This window comes from Nelumbo nucifera, chromosome 8 (assembly GCF_055504915.1).
Source record: "Nelumbo nucifera cultivar China Antique chromosome 8, China Antique-T2T, whole genome shotgun sequence".
NCBI lineage: Eukaryota > Viridiplantae > Streptophyta > Magnoliopsida > Proteales > Nelumbonaceae > Nelumbo > Nelumbo nucifera.
In genome coordinates, this window is record NC_142656.1 from 13770317 (window position 1) to 13785202 (window position 14886).

General features: G+C 37.8%; 2 protein-coding genes across 2 annotated transcripts; both read left to right on the forward strand.

The window, feature by feature from the left end:
* The first annotated feature begins 442 nt into the window (after positions 1-442).
* On the forward strand, positions 443-3752 carry LOC104592377 (zinc finger CCCH domain-containing protein 39-like). The gene is made up of 2 exons (XM_010251721.3): positions 443-1728; positions 3134-3752. Exons 1-2 carry the CDS (start codon positions 954-956, stop codon positions 3388-3390), a joined length of 1032 nt encoding a protein of 343 aa, XP_010250023.1. The 5' UTR covers positions 443-953; the 3' UTR covers positions 3391-3752.
* Positions 3753-4125: 373 nt separating this feature from the next.
* On the forward strand, positions 4126-14287 carry NUDX19 (nudix hydrolase homolog 19). The gene is made up of 6 exons (XM_010251722.3): positions 4126-4830; positions 5503-5643; positions 5732-5836; positions 7905-8004; positions 12420-12512; positions 13836-14287. The coding sequence occupies exons 1-6, from the start codon at positions 4222-4224 to the stop codon at positions 14120-14122; spliced, it is 1335 nt and encodes a 444-aa protein (XP_010250024.1). The 5' UTR covers positions 4126-4221; the 3' UTR covers positions 14123-14287.
* The last annotated feature ends 599 nt before the right edge of the window (positions 14288-14886 follow it).

The window sequence follows — 14886 nt, forward strand, 5'->3', positions numbered from 1 at the left end:
ATTTCTTAGGTGGGACCCTTCTTAAGTAGTTGTTCTCAATCTTTGTTACACAAGACCCGATCGAAGACAGTTGGCCTCAGTCGGTGTGAGGCGCGCTCTGTGAGGAGCAGATCCGAACTCTCCAGCCCCCCGATTTATTAGGTGTGGTTTGGTCACGTGCCACCACAAGGCGGGAAGGGTCAAGGGTGTATAGTCTTCACAGCTGTTAAAAACTAATATAAGCGGTCGATTCTCTTCTTGGTTGACTTAAAGCCGCACGATTAAACTGAATCCAAGAATTTTCGCAGCAACCCCCGACGCAAGTTTCAGATTCTGTTTTTTTGAAAGCAACAATATGAGGGGTAGTTTAGTCATTCAAGGAAGATGGCCAAAACCCAAAACCAAAAAGGTTCGTTAGTATTAAGTATTAACTTGCACGAAACCAGTGTTTTCGGACGGTTTACGGTTTTAGCCCTCCGTTTTGTTGCACCGGAATTAGGATTTTGCTTGGCCTTGATTCTCATTGATAGCTAGGGACCTCTTGTTCAGCCGCTAGGGTTACTATTCGAACGATATTTTGGCACAAGTAGGGTTTTGGAGCTTTACCAGATTTACATTCATTCATATCTGGTTGGGTTTGATGTTTTGTTTCACTTTTCAGTCCTTTCTGTAAGCTTCCTAGCTGTGACCGTGAGTCTTTGGAATATGGATATCTCTCAGATTTGAGTATCGAATTCGGTCGTGATTTAAGTATTCGGTTTTGAATCAACCAATTTCTTTATTTCCACTGGATTTCGAAGTGTTGTAATCGAAATCCTGAATCGTAGTTTTGGCTGAACTTTCTTTTTAATTTGTAATTTCTGGGCAATTCCTCATCTGGGTGTCTGAAACTTTCTGTGTTTCTGCTCCATTATTCGTCTGGGCTGTTTGATTTACTACCAGAAAGCCTTACGACGGATCCCATATCCACCAATATGAGTGTTCCTGCTCTTCCCCCGCCATTCTTCTTGCCACCCTTTCCAGTCAGCGGCGATGCAATGGGATTCTGGCCTCAACTCTTGGTCGATAATGAACAGCCAGAACCCGCCACTCCCATGGAGTTTCCACCATTCAAGAAGCCCAGAAGTTCTGACGATGTCCCCTCAGGCTCAAGTTCCTTTTCCAACCCGCCTCCGAATCCGAGGATGCCCCCACCGAACCCGCCAGCTAACAAAGGAATAAGCAGAATCTTCTTTAAAACTCGTCTCTGTGCAAGATTCAGAGCGGGAACCTGCCCGTATGGAAGCAACTGCAACTTCGCCCATGGAATCGAGGATATTAGGAAGCCTCCACCCAACTGGCAGGAAATCGTTGCTGCCCACGCCCATGAGGAAGATCGAGGGGCCGGGAATTGGGATGAAGATCAGAGAATAATCACCAAGTTGAAGCTATGCAAGAAATTTTACAATGGTGAGGAATGCCCATACGGGGACAGATGCAATTTTCTTCACGAAGACCCATCGAAGTTCAGGGAAGACTCGGGGAGGTTTAGGGAGAGCTCGGCAATAAGCATTGGAACTATAGGATCTCCAGGGGATAATGGTGCTGGGTTTGATCAACAGGAAGGTCACTCTTCCAGCAATTCCAGTCTTGATGTGAACCGGGTGAATGCAAAGCCTGTATTTTGGAAGACAAGGATCTGTAACAAGTGGGAGACGACTGGTCAGTGCCCCTTTGGCGACAAGTGTCATTTTGCTCATGGGCAAGCAGGTATATAGCAGTATCCGAACTCTGTTTTTGTTCAATTTTGTTTCATTATAATGTTAGTCGAGATCTTGTTATTTCATTGCTTTCATATTGATTGTAGCTTTGTTTAGTTTTTCTGATAGTTATGAATTACATTTCACTGGTGAGATCTTGTAATATCATGCATGTCTACAGTATGAGTTTGAATAACTTTTTAACTAAATCTGCATTTCGTCTGATGCAAGTTTTGGGTTTTCCCAGCTTGCTTTGGCATTGGTATTTTACTCTTAGCCTGGTAACTAATTGAGTTGTCATTGAGCATTACCTTCTAGTTTATCTTTATTATCATGCCCAGGAAAACTAATCATTGTGTTTTGAGGATCAGAAGCTACCTAGATGTTGTGCAAGATGTTCCTTGAAGCCAAGGCTCTTGCCTCTGCCCCGTCGTTAGGGTCTCAATTCAGACCAGTTCAAATGAAAATCCTTTTTTTTTTTCCATTTCTAGGAAGCAAGAAACTCTCAGGTCCCTGTTCTTCCTAGAAGTTTCTGCACCTAAGCTCCTTGTTGGGTGAGATTCCTGAAGTTGTAGAAATGCAGAAGAAATCCTTGAAAACCAGCACAAGACTTCTTTTATATTTCTTCTCCTGCATCACATATGTTTAATGGATCAAGAGACTATTAAATGCCTCAAAGTAGATATCAATAATACAAAACCAGGTTACAGCGGGGATTGCAAATATGTGTTTACTACATTCATTTGGACGGCGGTCGAGAGTCTTGCTACAACTCTAAAGAAGCTCCAGGCGGCTGTACATCAATCTCATCTCATGGTTAGATATGATCATTTCGATTTTTGGATTGGACATTCCAATCTTGGGTCCTGATCATCTGAATATGGACATGTTGCAAGTTATGGGTACCCAAAATGCATCAAATGGGTCCTGAATATCTAACCCCAAGATTTAGTATACAATTCTGATGCAGTTTCATTTGTCTGGGGCCATTTTACCTGTTGATTGTCACCATGGCAAATACCTACTTTCCATATTATGTATTGACCTCTCTTCTTTCCTGACATAGTTTGTATGCTTGTCTTGTTGGGTTGAACCATTGTAGCCAATTTAGAAGGTTTTACACTTCTAGCTGTCGTTATGAATAATTGAAGCATGAGGTTGAACCATGTTAAATTCATCTATAGGGTACCACGAGGATACTTGTACATGATACATATGCATGCACATTTAATTATTGTATCACTTTCTATTCCAGTTTAGCATCAAGCAATGTATTAATGAGAGAATCTTTTGATTAAAACAGTTTGTAAATGACTGTATGACTGCATTAACGCACGTCTAAGTTTATGAATGCTGTACAAAAGATATGAGATTTGATATTCTATCCGTTGATCAGATTTCTGTCTTAACCACAGAATTACAAAAGTTTGGAGGCCAGAATGAAGCAGAATCAGGGAATGCAGGTGGATCTCTCTCGAAACCTCTTCCAAATCCTATCCAGGATGTATCACCCACTAAGACAGGGATGGGTACTACCAGTAAGCAGCAGCAAGTGCAGAGTAAGAAGTGCTTGCTTAAGTGGAAAGGACCTGAAAAGATCAATCGCATCTATGCTGATTGGATTGATGATCTGCCGCTTGCTTGCAATTCACCAAGCAAAGTGGAGAGCTGATGTTGCATCTAATCGTGTTGCATGTGCAAGCTCACATTCCTATATCACCAATTTTCTTTACAATCAGGGAATATTTTATGGTTGTTTACTTGACATTGGCAGTAATTTTGGTTTTGCTTGAGAGGGGCACTAACAGGGAGATGTAGTTCTAATTTTTCATCCATATTTTTGTTTGGTTTTCTTCATTTAAGTTTGAAGATTCATTTGGATAGAAATTCTCTATTGGCATCCAAGTGTGCACTCTGGTTGCCTACATTATATTCTTTCTCTTCATTGATAAAGGGCTATCTGTTTTAAAAGTCCTATGTATGCAATTGGAAAGATATCTTTACTGTGTAATGGTGATACTTCTTTCTTGGCTTCACGTCAAAACGACCATCGCAAAATTTTATCTATTCATTTCCTTCTCTCTACCTTATTCCAATGTTTTAAAAATTGACCGGAAATGAAACCCCTTTTCTCTCCGGTTCCTGCCGTTCAATCTGTCGGTAATCGGTAGTAGGTACTTTTTCCCGGTGGTAGGTAGTTGGTGGTTAGTTGGTAGTTGAGCGATTGAACCTTCAAAACTCAAAAGCGTAGGTTTTGCTGTTTATCAAAAGACTCCGTTACTGGGTTCCACGTGCATTGTCAAGCCACGTAGCCTACCAATCTACCATTGTGAGTTCGGCTGCGCTACACATCTACAGGTTACACGTGTTATGCATGAACCTCATAGACGCTTGTCAAAAACTGGATGGAAGTGCAGGACAAAAGTACAGCGTATCCGGACTCAACTTCAATCATTTTCTTGAATTTTCTTTTATCGCTGTAGTGTGTAGACGTGGGAGGGAGATGAACCTCTCCCTCCCTTCTTCTTTCTTCACTCTCTTGTCTCCGTCTCTGAAACTCTCAAACCAGAATCAGACCCTAACCCGAAATCTGTACCTTGGGGAGAGAAAATACTCTCTCCGTTTAACCATGTCTATTAATTTGCAGTCTCACGCATTCGCAGGTAATCCTTTGAGATCCAAAACTCCTAAACCAGGTGACCCATTTTCTCCAAGTTCAGCCCTTGAAAGCTTGAAAGTTTCTCTTTTGGAGAGTACCCATGAACCATCCTCCCAAAATTTTAAGGTCTTGCCCTTCAGGAAAGGCAAGCCCTTGGCCTGTTGTTCGGATACCAATAACGATGCAACCCCAGTTTGGAATCTCGGGTGGTTAAGCTTGCCTGACTGCAAGAGATTTTTGGCGGATTCTGATGCTCGTCTGAGTGAGGATTCGTTCGTTTACCTTGGATCAGAAGGAGATCTCATCTACTGGGCAATCGACGTCTCGACCATGAGCGGCTCTGTTTCTGAATCGGGTGGTAGACGTTTTTGCTTTGTGGAGCTGCGAACATTGATGGTTGCCACTGACTGGGCTGATGCCTACATGATGGGGCAATTGGCTATTGCGGGTCATGTACGTTATGCTATTTTCTGTCTGTTATCTTATTTTCCTTGTGTTTCTATTGAAGATTACTTGTTTCCTACTTTGGAATTTCTAAAAACTATAAAATCAGGTAACTCTAGTTGCGTTGCCATCTTTCCAAATGTTTGGCAATGAGAATCACTATTTTTTTTTTTCTGTTTTACTGATATTCAAACACAAATGGTAAAACTAACAAATTGTTTTTATCCAAAAGCCCTTCTTGATTTAAGTGAGTAGATTATTAGCTTCTCAAAATTCAATTCTGTAAGAATTATCTGCAGTGACGCTCACCTGTGTCCAATCCTTTGCAAATGCTTCAATGGAAAGTTGTTACTCAACTTGAAGCCCAGGGGGACTAATTTGTCTTGTTCAAGTTCTTCATCCATTCTGAAAAGATTCATTCATTTCCAATGGACATTAAACATTAATTCTGTCGGATTATTATTCTTTTTGTATATTTATGTTTTTATGTTTAAATTCATAGCGTTTCCTGAAAAGCGTACAAAAACATTCCATTTTGAAATTTCTTTCCTTTTAATACTCTTAGGAATATTTTGAAGAAAGGTAAAATAAGGATTTGTTATTTCTGGTGGGTTACTGTCTGCAACCCATGTTACTTATACTTCTGCTTTTTCTTTCTTGTTTTTGTTCTCATTAGATCAGGCTAGGGCATTGATAGAATGGCACAACATATCACGCTTTTGTGGGAACTGTGGAGAGAGAACTATCCCCTTGGAGGCTGGGAGGCGGAAGCAATGCCCAAATGAGTCATGCAAGAAGAGAATTTATCCTCGTGTTGATCCAGTACTCTCTCTCTCTCTCTCTCTCTTTCTCTCTCTCTCTCTCTCATATGTCAATCCGGTATGCTGAAGTGAATGATGGCTTCAAACAGGTTGTCATCATGTTAGTAATAGATAGAGAAAATGACCGTGCACTTTTGAGCAAGCAGTCAAGATTTGTACCTCGTATGTGGAGTTGCCTTGCTGGTTTTATAGAGGTTTGTATGGTTAACCTTAAGATGAATTCATGTTTGACAGTTCATATAGTCTTGGTTCTTTTGGTTGTTTATAGAAATGATATAGCAAAATGTTCAATAGTGTACTTTTTCTAAATATTCTTTTTTATAGATAAGGTAATAACGCTTTAGGTATATTGATAGAAACCCTGTAAATACTAGTAAGCTTTACATGCTTTATCTTTACATTTTTTATAGTAAAAATAAAGAAATTTAATAAAAGGAAAAAGGACTGCATTGATGAATACATACTTAGGCGATAAGGTATGACCAAGACAAATCACACTAAAAACCGTGTACTGCATTAACACACCTTGGTTGTTTCCGGAAGTTATAGGTGAGAACTTGAAATTACATTTTTATACCAAATAGAAGAATATTTTATTAATGAAAATAGGAGAATACAAGATAGGGAAGGGTGATGAGATGGCACTCCAACCCAGAAGGTACAAAAGGAAAGTTTACAAAATCATCCCAGAAAACATTATAACACATGTGAATGTGACAGGCCTGACAGTATTTCCAAGGTGGACCAGAAACAGGATCTAGATGATGTCCTTTGTACACACAAATTCTTGATGCATTAGGATCCAATCCATTATCAGGCTTCCTATCTCTGAGCATAATTTTTCACAGCGCTAATGGTTATTGGAAACTCTTCTGTTTCTCCCCTACAAAATTCCCCAACCACTGCAGAAGGAACATTGCTCCAAAAATAATTGCCTTCTTGCTGCCTCTTAGACCACAATGAAAAAAAAAATCTTATGAGGATATCTTGGAGGTAAATTGAAATTACTCATTCCAACCCATAAAGAATCATGAAGGCTTTCAAACCTGGCCAAAAATATGAGAATCCTGCACAGGGTCTATCAGCTTGCTCTCAGTGCTACTTGCATTTTCAAATATGCTGGAGATCCTCTGATTCCTAAACATTCCAACAAACCACAAACAGGATGTCCAAAGAATTTACTTCTTGGCTCCATTGCTTTTGGTGTCCATTGTTTTATCTCTTTGTTCAGTCTCCTTGGCATTGCCAGATACAACTGAAACAGAAAAAAAAAAAAAAAATCTATATGATGCTTGATATAACTTGGTTGATCCAGATTTTGTGCATCATCCCACATGTTTGTTATGGTTTTCTTTCCAGAGATTAAAATGGTTAACAGTTAAAACATAATCCACTTATACAGTTATACCATTTACAAGAAGACTATTTGGGTGGGGACTGGGGTCTTGCAAACAAAAGAAGCCTGAAAACTGTCTCTTCTACTTGAAAAGTCTGCTTAGAATGATCAGACCATGAAACGACCTTGGTTAGCCTAAGCTATTTCCTATAATGCTAATCCAACGTGGATGGGAGAGAACCTTCCACTTTTTCCCATGAGGGATAAAAACAAATCCACCTTGCCACATATAATTTCATCACTGTCCTGCACTACTGTACCTGTGATTCTTTATTAAGTGTGCCATACCTTGTATTATACTATTGTCTCAATGAAATCCCCTTTCCTACCATGAAATTGATGTGCATGTGCTTTTGGATATGTGCAAATATCTCCAGTAATCCTTTTCATACTGGCATGCCATAGCTTTTGTTCCTTCCATAGTATCACTAGTTTCTATTCCTTTACTTAGCAGCAGTCATTCTTGACAGATCTTTCTGTCCCAGTGTCAATCTATATTTTTTCATATTTTAAATTTTGATACCTCATTGCCCATTAGAAGTTGCAGATTTATAAATTGACAGTTTGGTACAAATGCATCATTCACTAAATGCTGTTGTACTCTTTGATATCCTGTATGCGGGATAGCACTTACGTGGATTTAGGTTGTGACAGTATCTGCCTTTCTTATGACTTCCGACCACCTTATTAGATTATTGTTGTTATCATAATTATCACCATTTTCATCACCATCACCATCATCATCATCATCATTCTTGTTATTCTTTTCTCGTTCACTCTACTGTTGTTATTGTTATCCTTATTAAAGTGAGTGGTAGCCACTAGGTTTCATAAGCATTTAGATCAAATCTTTATATTTTCCTCAGCCAGGAGAAAGCTTGGAAGAAGCAGTGAGGCGAGAAACATGGGAAGAGACTGGCATTGAAGTGGGGGAAGTTGTATATCATAGTTCTCAGCCATGGCCTGGTATCTTCTCGTCTTTCTTGTACCATTTGTGTCAAATGTGTTCTTGGTTTTTCTGCTGTATTTTATGTCAATGCTAAAGGAAGAGCACATTGAATAGACTGAAATATACATATATATTAGGACCATGTCCAGTCGATCCCTCTCAAGACCCCAGATAGCTGGGACCAACATAGGATAATGGCCTTATGGGTTTATACTACAGGATACCTTCTATCTGCACTCCTGTGAGTAGGTGTTTAACTAATTAATACATAAAAAGAGGCCCTGCACATATTAGTTGTCTATGTAAATTGGAAAATAGTATATCTGAAATTATAATGGATGCAGATGTAATATTGTAATGCTGAGTTAAGGTATTATAAATACTGACTCACCATGATAGAAGGTGGTTTAAAGTGGAGAAATTTCTAATTGATTTATATGAATATCATAAAGTAAATAGTTGGATCCTGATTTCTCAAGGACAATTTTGCCCATCCAACTTAGTAGCATAAACTCACTATTTTTCCCCTATAAGTTAACATTATGATAAATGACACTTCATTTATTAGTATAACAAATTATTCTCCTTATAAATTTGATTTACAATTTTTTCCTCAAGGTAAATGGCATAAATGTTATTTTTTGTAGCATTTTCTCATTCTTTCCTCTTCAGATTCTGAAACTCCACTTTTCGTTGTACTTTTTATGGTGAATAATTATGATTTAGTGTATAAATTTTCATAAGCAATTGAAAGATGAGGCCCTCCATGTGCCTTGGGTATGGAATCCTTAACTACTACTTCTATGCATAAGAATAAAATGTTATTGGAGGAATGAGAGTCAAGCTTTATTTATTTTATCAAAAAAAAACAAAGAGGAGTTAAGCTTTTCTGGTTTTCTAAGTAGTTATCTGGTGAGTAAACCTAAGTGGACATGGAATAATGTTTATTTATGCTTTAAAGTACTTTCTTCAATGGAACTGAACGGAGCAGAATGGCATGGAAGGATTCATGTAGCCGAACCCATAGTTAGGAGAAGACTTAGTTGAGTTGAGTTGAGTAAAATTTGAAGTAATAGTTTTAACTTTTAATCGGTGAGAGTAATGAGCTAAAGCAACTCCTGGACAATGAATGTGGTTGAACCAAACTAGCTCCTCAAAAAGTGTTCAAGTTTTAACTTATGAAACAAGTAAACACCCAAAGTTTCATCAAAATAAATAAAAAGAAAAAATGAATAAAAACAGGCAGTAGATTTTGCCATTAATACTAGCGATACTACTAGCTTCCCAACTATGGGTTTTTACTGTTTGAATAAAAGAAGGGAATGGTAAAATAGAAATGCATGTGCCATTGATTGGGAGGATAGATTTTATTCCATTGATTTCTCTATTAGATCTGACGAATCCTTGAATGGAAAAGTGGAAGTCTTGCAAGAAATATTTCCTGCTCTCCCCTCAACATTATTGAACCAAAGGTCTTGGAAATTTTTATTGCAGTGACTGTCACTCTGGTGTTCTGGGTGTGAGCATGGTTTCCTGCTTCATTAAATACTGAAGAGAACCTAGGAAATGTGAGAAGCTTAGAAGCATTACAAATTTGTTGCCATGAAATGCCTACTTGGATATACATTTACACAAACTCTTATATTACTGTATACATAATACAGTTAATCCTTAGATTATTTTCTTTTGTCTATACAATGAACTATTTTTCCAGAAATGAGATTATTGCTTCATAAATTTTCTTGCTTCTTGGTAGAATCTCCTTTTTCACCGAAACTTGTTTGCCATTTTATATTTGAGTTCACCCAGGGATTTTCTGATCGAATCTAATGCTTTCATGCATATCATTTATGCTATGTTGAAATTTAGGTGACCTGATTTTGTAGTAAATTGTTGGGTTAAGCAAGTTAGGCCAAAATGGTTTTTGAATCATGGAGAATGTCCCTCTCCCCATTAAGGATATCTGGCACCTAATACCATCACCAGGCCACCAATGCTAAAATGCCTGATTTTAAGCTATTACATAGGTGACAATTGAACATAACCTGGGAATCTTTGGTAGTTTGGAGAACTAATAAAAATCTTTATAATTTTTTTTATAAATAATTTGAATCTTATTAATAGACTTTATTTAATATCTTTACAAGCATCCCTTAGAGTAGGGCTGTTCACAAATAAATCCAAACTGACCAAACCGACCAACCCGGCCCGACCCAACCCGAGTTGGCCAGTTTTTCTTCACTACCAGTCGGTTTCGGGTTGCAAAACTGAACAAACAGAACTGAACCGAGTTATGCGAAAAAATATATATTCTGAAAAAATCTGTTAAGTATAGATATTTTAGTTTTAAATAATAAATATATATCTAAAAATATATATATTCTGAAATATATCAGATATATATTTCCAGAAATTAGAAAATATATATTTCGATATATCTGTATATATGTTTTGGTTTTAAATATATATTTCCAGAAAATATATTCTAAAATATTATATATAATATTGACTTCATGTGTTTGTGCGAACTTGGAGTTGGTTGAAACCCAAACCGATTCAAACCGACCAGGTCGGTTTTACTTAATAGAGGGTCGGTTTCGGTTTGGTCTATAGGTAACCCGACCAGGTCGGGTCGGTTGAAAAAACACTACTAAACCGACCCAACCCGACCCGTGAACAGCCCTACCTTAGAGAGGCATGAGCCTACCTCTCATACAAAAAAAAAAAAACAAAAAAAAAACATTAGAAGTGTGCCCTGAATAAAATAGACCCATTCACCCCTTGCTCAGCCCAAGCATCTTCCATCCCATTTGATGATCTCCTCACCCATTGTATATCCTCAAATTCATATTCCTAGTTAGCCATGTAAATTTTTTCATTTCACTCTTGTAGCACCAAATTATAGACTCTGGATTCTTTAGCCATTCTACCACCACTTTCAAATCCCCTTCAATCACCACATCTGTCAAGTTTAGCTCACTAACTATCTGCACCCTTTGAATTGCAGCATGCAGTTCCACTTTGAGGGAGTCACCCGTACCCGCAAGGCCAGAAAAAAAAAGTGCTATTAATTTAGCTTCTCCATCTCTCAAAACCCCTCATATTCCAGAAGGGCCTGGATTATCTCGGTTACTCCCATCAAAGTTCAGTTTAACAAAACCTTCAATTGGTGGTACCTAAAAAACCTCCATTCTGTCCTTTCTCTTAGAGCTTTTAGCAACTGCTTTCCAATTCCTCCAAATATCATCCAAAGAAAACTGGGAAAACAACTCCAGAGTCTTGATCCTATGGATCACCCTGACCATCACACAAATCCTGATTTCTTCCTTGCTTCTTTCCTTCTCTGAGAAGATTCTTGCATTCCTCTCTTCCCAGATGGTCCAAATCAAGGCTGCTCTGACACATCTCTACATTATCCTTCCTCTCTTCTTTGGCCAAGTAAACAGGGAGGGATCAAATAAAATATATATACCTCCATTGTTAAAGTCCACCTGTACCAAAACAAAGAAAAAAACCAAAGCCAAATATTTGCAACACAGGGGCAGGAAATCAGTAAATGAAGGCAACTCTTATTACTGGATTTGCATAAGACACACCAGTTAGGGAAGGGACAGGAATTAGGTCTTCTCTTTTGTAACAAGTCCATAGTATTTATCTTCCCATGAACTACTTCCTAGCAGAAAGCTCTTACTTTGGGTGGAATGGGTCTACACCAGAACTCTTTAAAGGGAAAGGAAGAAGCTGAGGAATCACAAAAGTCTTGAACAAAGAAGCACAATAAAACAAACCCTTAGGGTTGGGGGCCCAAATACACTTATCAGGTTTACCAGGGTCCAAGCAAACATCTTGAAGGAGTTATAGAAGATCCATACAAGCCAGAAGTTCATTATCCCTAAGATCTCTACGGAAACCAAAGTCCCAACTAAGACCCACTGGATGCATTGGAGGATGGTTTGGATTATAGTTTTTAATGAGTTCAGAAGTCTTAGGTGTAGAGATGTTGTTTATGCCTTTTTGTACATATCTTCATACTTGCATTAAAAAATGTTTAGAAAACCCTGGTTTATGATCTAATTTGTGTAGCATTTATTTGATTTTGTTGTATTTTTTGGGAAAGAATGGCCATCTTAAAGTGGCTTACCAACAAGTAGCAACCTAATGTGTCATATGTAACTGTTTCAAGGTAACAAAAGGATTTACGGTTCAGAGTGTTGTGTAACACACACCCCCCCCTCCCCTTCCCCTAATTTCCTAAACTTGCCAGTTGATATTTTTAGTTTCTTTTCTATTTATGGTTTGTGATATGCTGTCTAGTGCCTTTTGGTATCTATGCTCATTTTGCAAACTGTGATGTTCCTTGTACACACATTGTATTTTTGTTCTCTCTCCTTATTTCAACTGACTTTCTTCTTCCAATCTGCAATGCCTTCAGTTGGACCTAATAGCATGCCATGCCAATTGATGGTGGGATTCTTTGCATATGCAAAATCCTTAGAAATACATGTGGACAAAGAAGAGTTAGAAGGTAATTTGATCTCTTTGGATAAAATGTTATTTGCTATGGTTTGTTTGGTTTCTACATGCTAAATTGAATTCTTAATGATAGTATACTGTTTTATCATTTTTCTGATAATCTGATTTATATGAAAAATGTGCTGAACAAAGGAGGAAACAAGGGTAATATATAATTTACAATTACCATCTATAAAGTAAATAAGGGGCCATTGCTTGGTGTAATGGTAAAATTTCCAGCTGACAAGCATGAGAATGTATTCAAGTCTGAGAGCAGCCACTTTGTGCAAAAATAATAAATAAGAGGCAAGTTTAGGTCTGTATCCAGTAATGTTTTCTTTTCTTAAATCTGTATGGTAAATAACTAATAGTCAAACTAAGCATATGCCTAAGGCTGCATTTGGCAATCCTTATTTTAAGGACTTACCTCCTTTAGCAGTTAAAATGCCCCTATGAACACTGAGGTTTTAACTGCAAAAAGGGGATAAGTCCTTAAAATAAGGAACGCCAAATGCAGCATAAAACTGTTTGGACTTAGAACCAAATAATACAAACTTCAAGGATGTGAGACCTTGCCCGTGGAAAAACACAAAATATAGCATCCTTAATAAAGAGACTTGTAAAAAATGAAATCTAACCATTGAGATCTCCTTCGATTTTTCTATAATAAGAATAAAGGTTGCCAACAGATCATGTGAACATAGTTTATTGGTCCTCACCATATGTCTCATAAGTCACCTTGCCGTTGCGAGACTGTATCACAAAAAACGAATTGTAGTCATCAGGTTGATATATCCAACCTCTTGCTTTTCCTGCTGGGGCAGTTATCTATAACATTTAAATAGCTTTCCAGCTACTTGTAATTCTTTTGGTTAAAGGCTGGTCAATTTGAAGTCCACTTGATGACACATGAAACAGTTTACTGTGGTCAGTTATAGGGTTATTTATTGTATTGAGAATACATGCGACACTGACAAGTACATCAAGCGTCAAGACATACTGATTCTACATGGAAGTGGAAAATTATACTTCAAACTATTCACAATGGGATCATACTTGGATTGGCACTGTAAAATGAATTATTTATCTTTTTATCTGGGGTATGTATTTGAAGACAAGCTTCTGTAGGCTTACAAGTTTTGTGCCGTTGTGTGTGTTTAATGTCTTTTATACATTATATTGTGCATGCTAATATCATTGGCATAAATCACCATAATAATGAAGACAGATTTGAAGCATATTGGAAACATGTCACAAATACTTTTTCTTTACTATTTGCCTGACATTGTCAATGTTCACTGCCCCCCCCCCCCCGCCAACTAAAAAAAAAAAACAGATGCCCAGTGGCACAGTAGAGAAGATGTGAGGAAAGCATTGACCTTTGCTGAATATGAGAAGGCACAGAAAACAGCAGCAGCTAAGGTAAACCGGATGTGCAAAGGTGTCGAGAAGGGCGAGAACTTCTCTTCAGATTTCAACGTAGAAAGTGGGGAACTCGCTCCTATGTTCATCCCCGGACCCTTTGCCATTGCCCACCATCTCATCTCTTCGTGGGTGAATCAAGATGCATTGGAAGGTGCTAAGGTTCTCTCTAAGCAAACCAGCTCCATGTCAAATTTGTAATATAAGACCTCTCTCTCTCTCTCTTGTGATTCTTAAAATTCTCTTCCCGTGCTATTGAGATGAATAGATGACGATGTTGTTGTTTACTGATATTTCTAAATGATGACTGGAATTTGGTGTATTGGTGTTTGATAAAGTGACTCGTATATTTCCATTGGCTGAACATGACACCGAAACCTGAAATCCTCGTCTCTAAGCATGGATGAATGCCTCTTTAACATAACTTTTCTTAACCAACATGTCTATCCTCTATCATCTACAACATATAAAAGTTGTTCATATCCAAGATTACTATACCTCGAATAGTATATTACTTTAATAACTTTATCTACAAAAAAATAATAATAAACATTCAATTCAGTCACTTCATCTGTTACAGTTCCTTAATTGCTAAACGACGAGGCTTTTCTAAAACTTCACCATATGGTAGCAATAACATTTGTGGGTCTAAGCCATTTTTAAGTTTGAAGTCTTTTCTCTATTACACTTTCAGCAGTTATCAAATGTCTTTTTTCAGTTGCATGGCAATACTGATGGCCTATTGATTTTTGGCAAAATCTATAGTGCATCTGTTGCACCTTGCAGCAAGACTGTTTGGTTGAACATGATACCAAGTACACCTTGTCAAACACAAAAGTATACTTTGTGAAACTTGAACAAATGAAAATTGAGTAGCCTTAAAGATGATTCATTGAGATTTGGATTTAGCATGCAGCCAATATTAGTGAATGCACGGTGATTGAAGTTATGAATCTTTCAATGGT

Excerpts from the sequence above, each read along its gene's own strand:
- LOC104592377 (XM_010251721.3), top strand. The coding sequence starts at position 954 with ATGAGTGTTCCTGCTCTTCCCCCGCCATTCTTCTTGCCACCCTTTCCA. Across the intron at positions 1,729-3,133 it reads TTTTGCTCATGGGCAAGCAG|AATTACAAAAGTTTGGAGGC; the intron begins GTATATAGCAGT and ends TCTTAACCACAG.
- NUDX19 (XM_010251722.3), top strand. The coding sequence starts at position 4,222 with ATGAACCTCTCCCTCCCTTCTTCTTTCTTCACTCTCTTGTCTCCGTCT. Across the intron at positions 4,831-5,502 it reads AATTGGCTATTGCGGGTCAT|GCTAGGGCATTGATAGAATG; the intron begins GTACGTTATGCT and ends TCATTAGATCAG. Across the intron at positions 12,513-13,835 it reads GGACAAAGAAGAGTTAGAAG|ATGCCCAGTGGCACAGTAGA; the intron begins GTAATTTGATCT and ends AAAAAAAAACAG.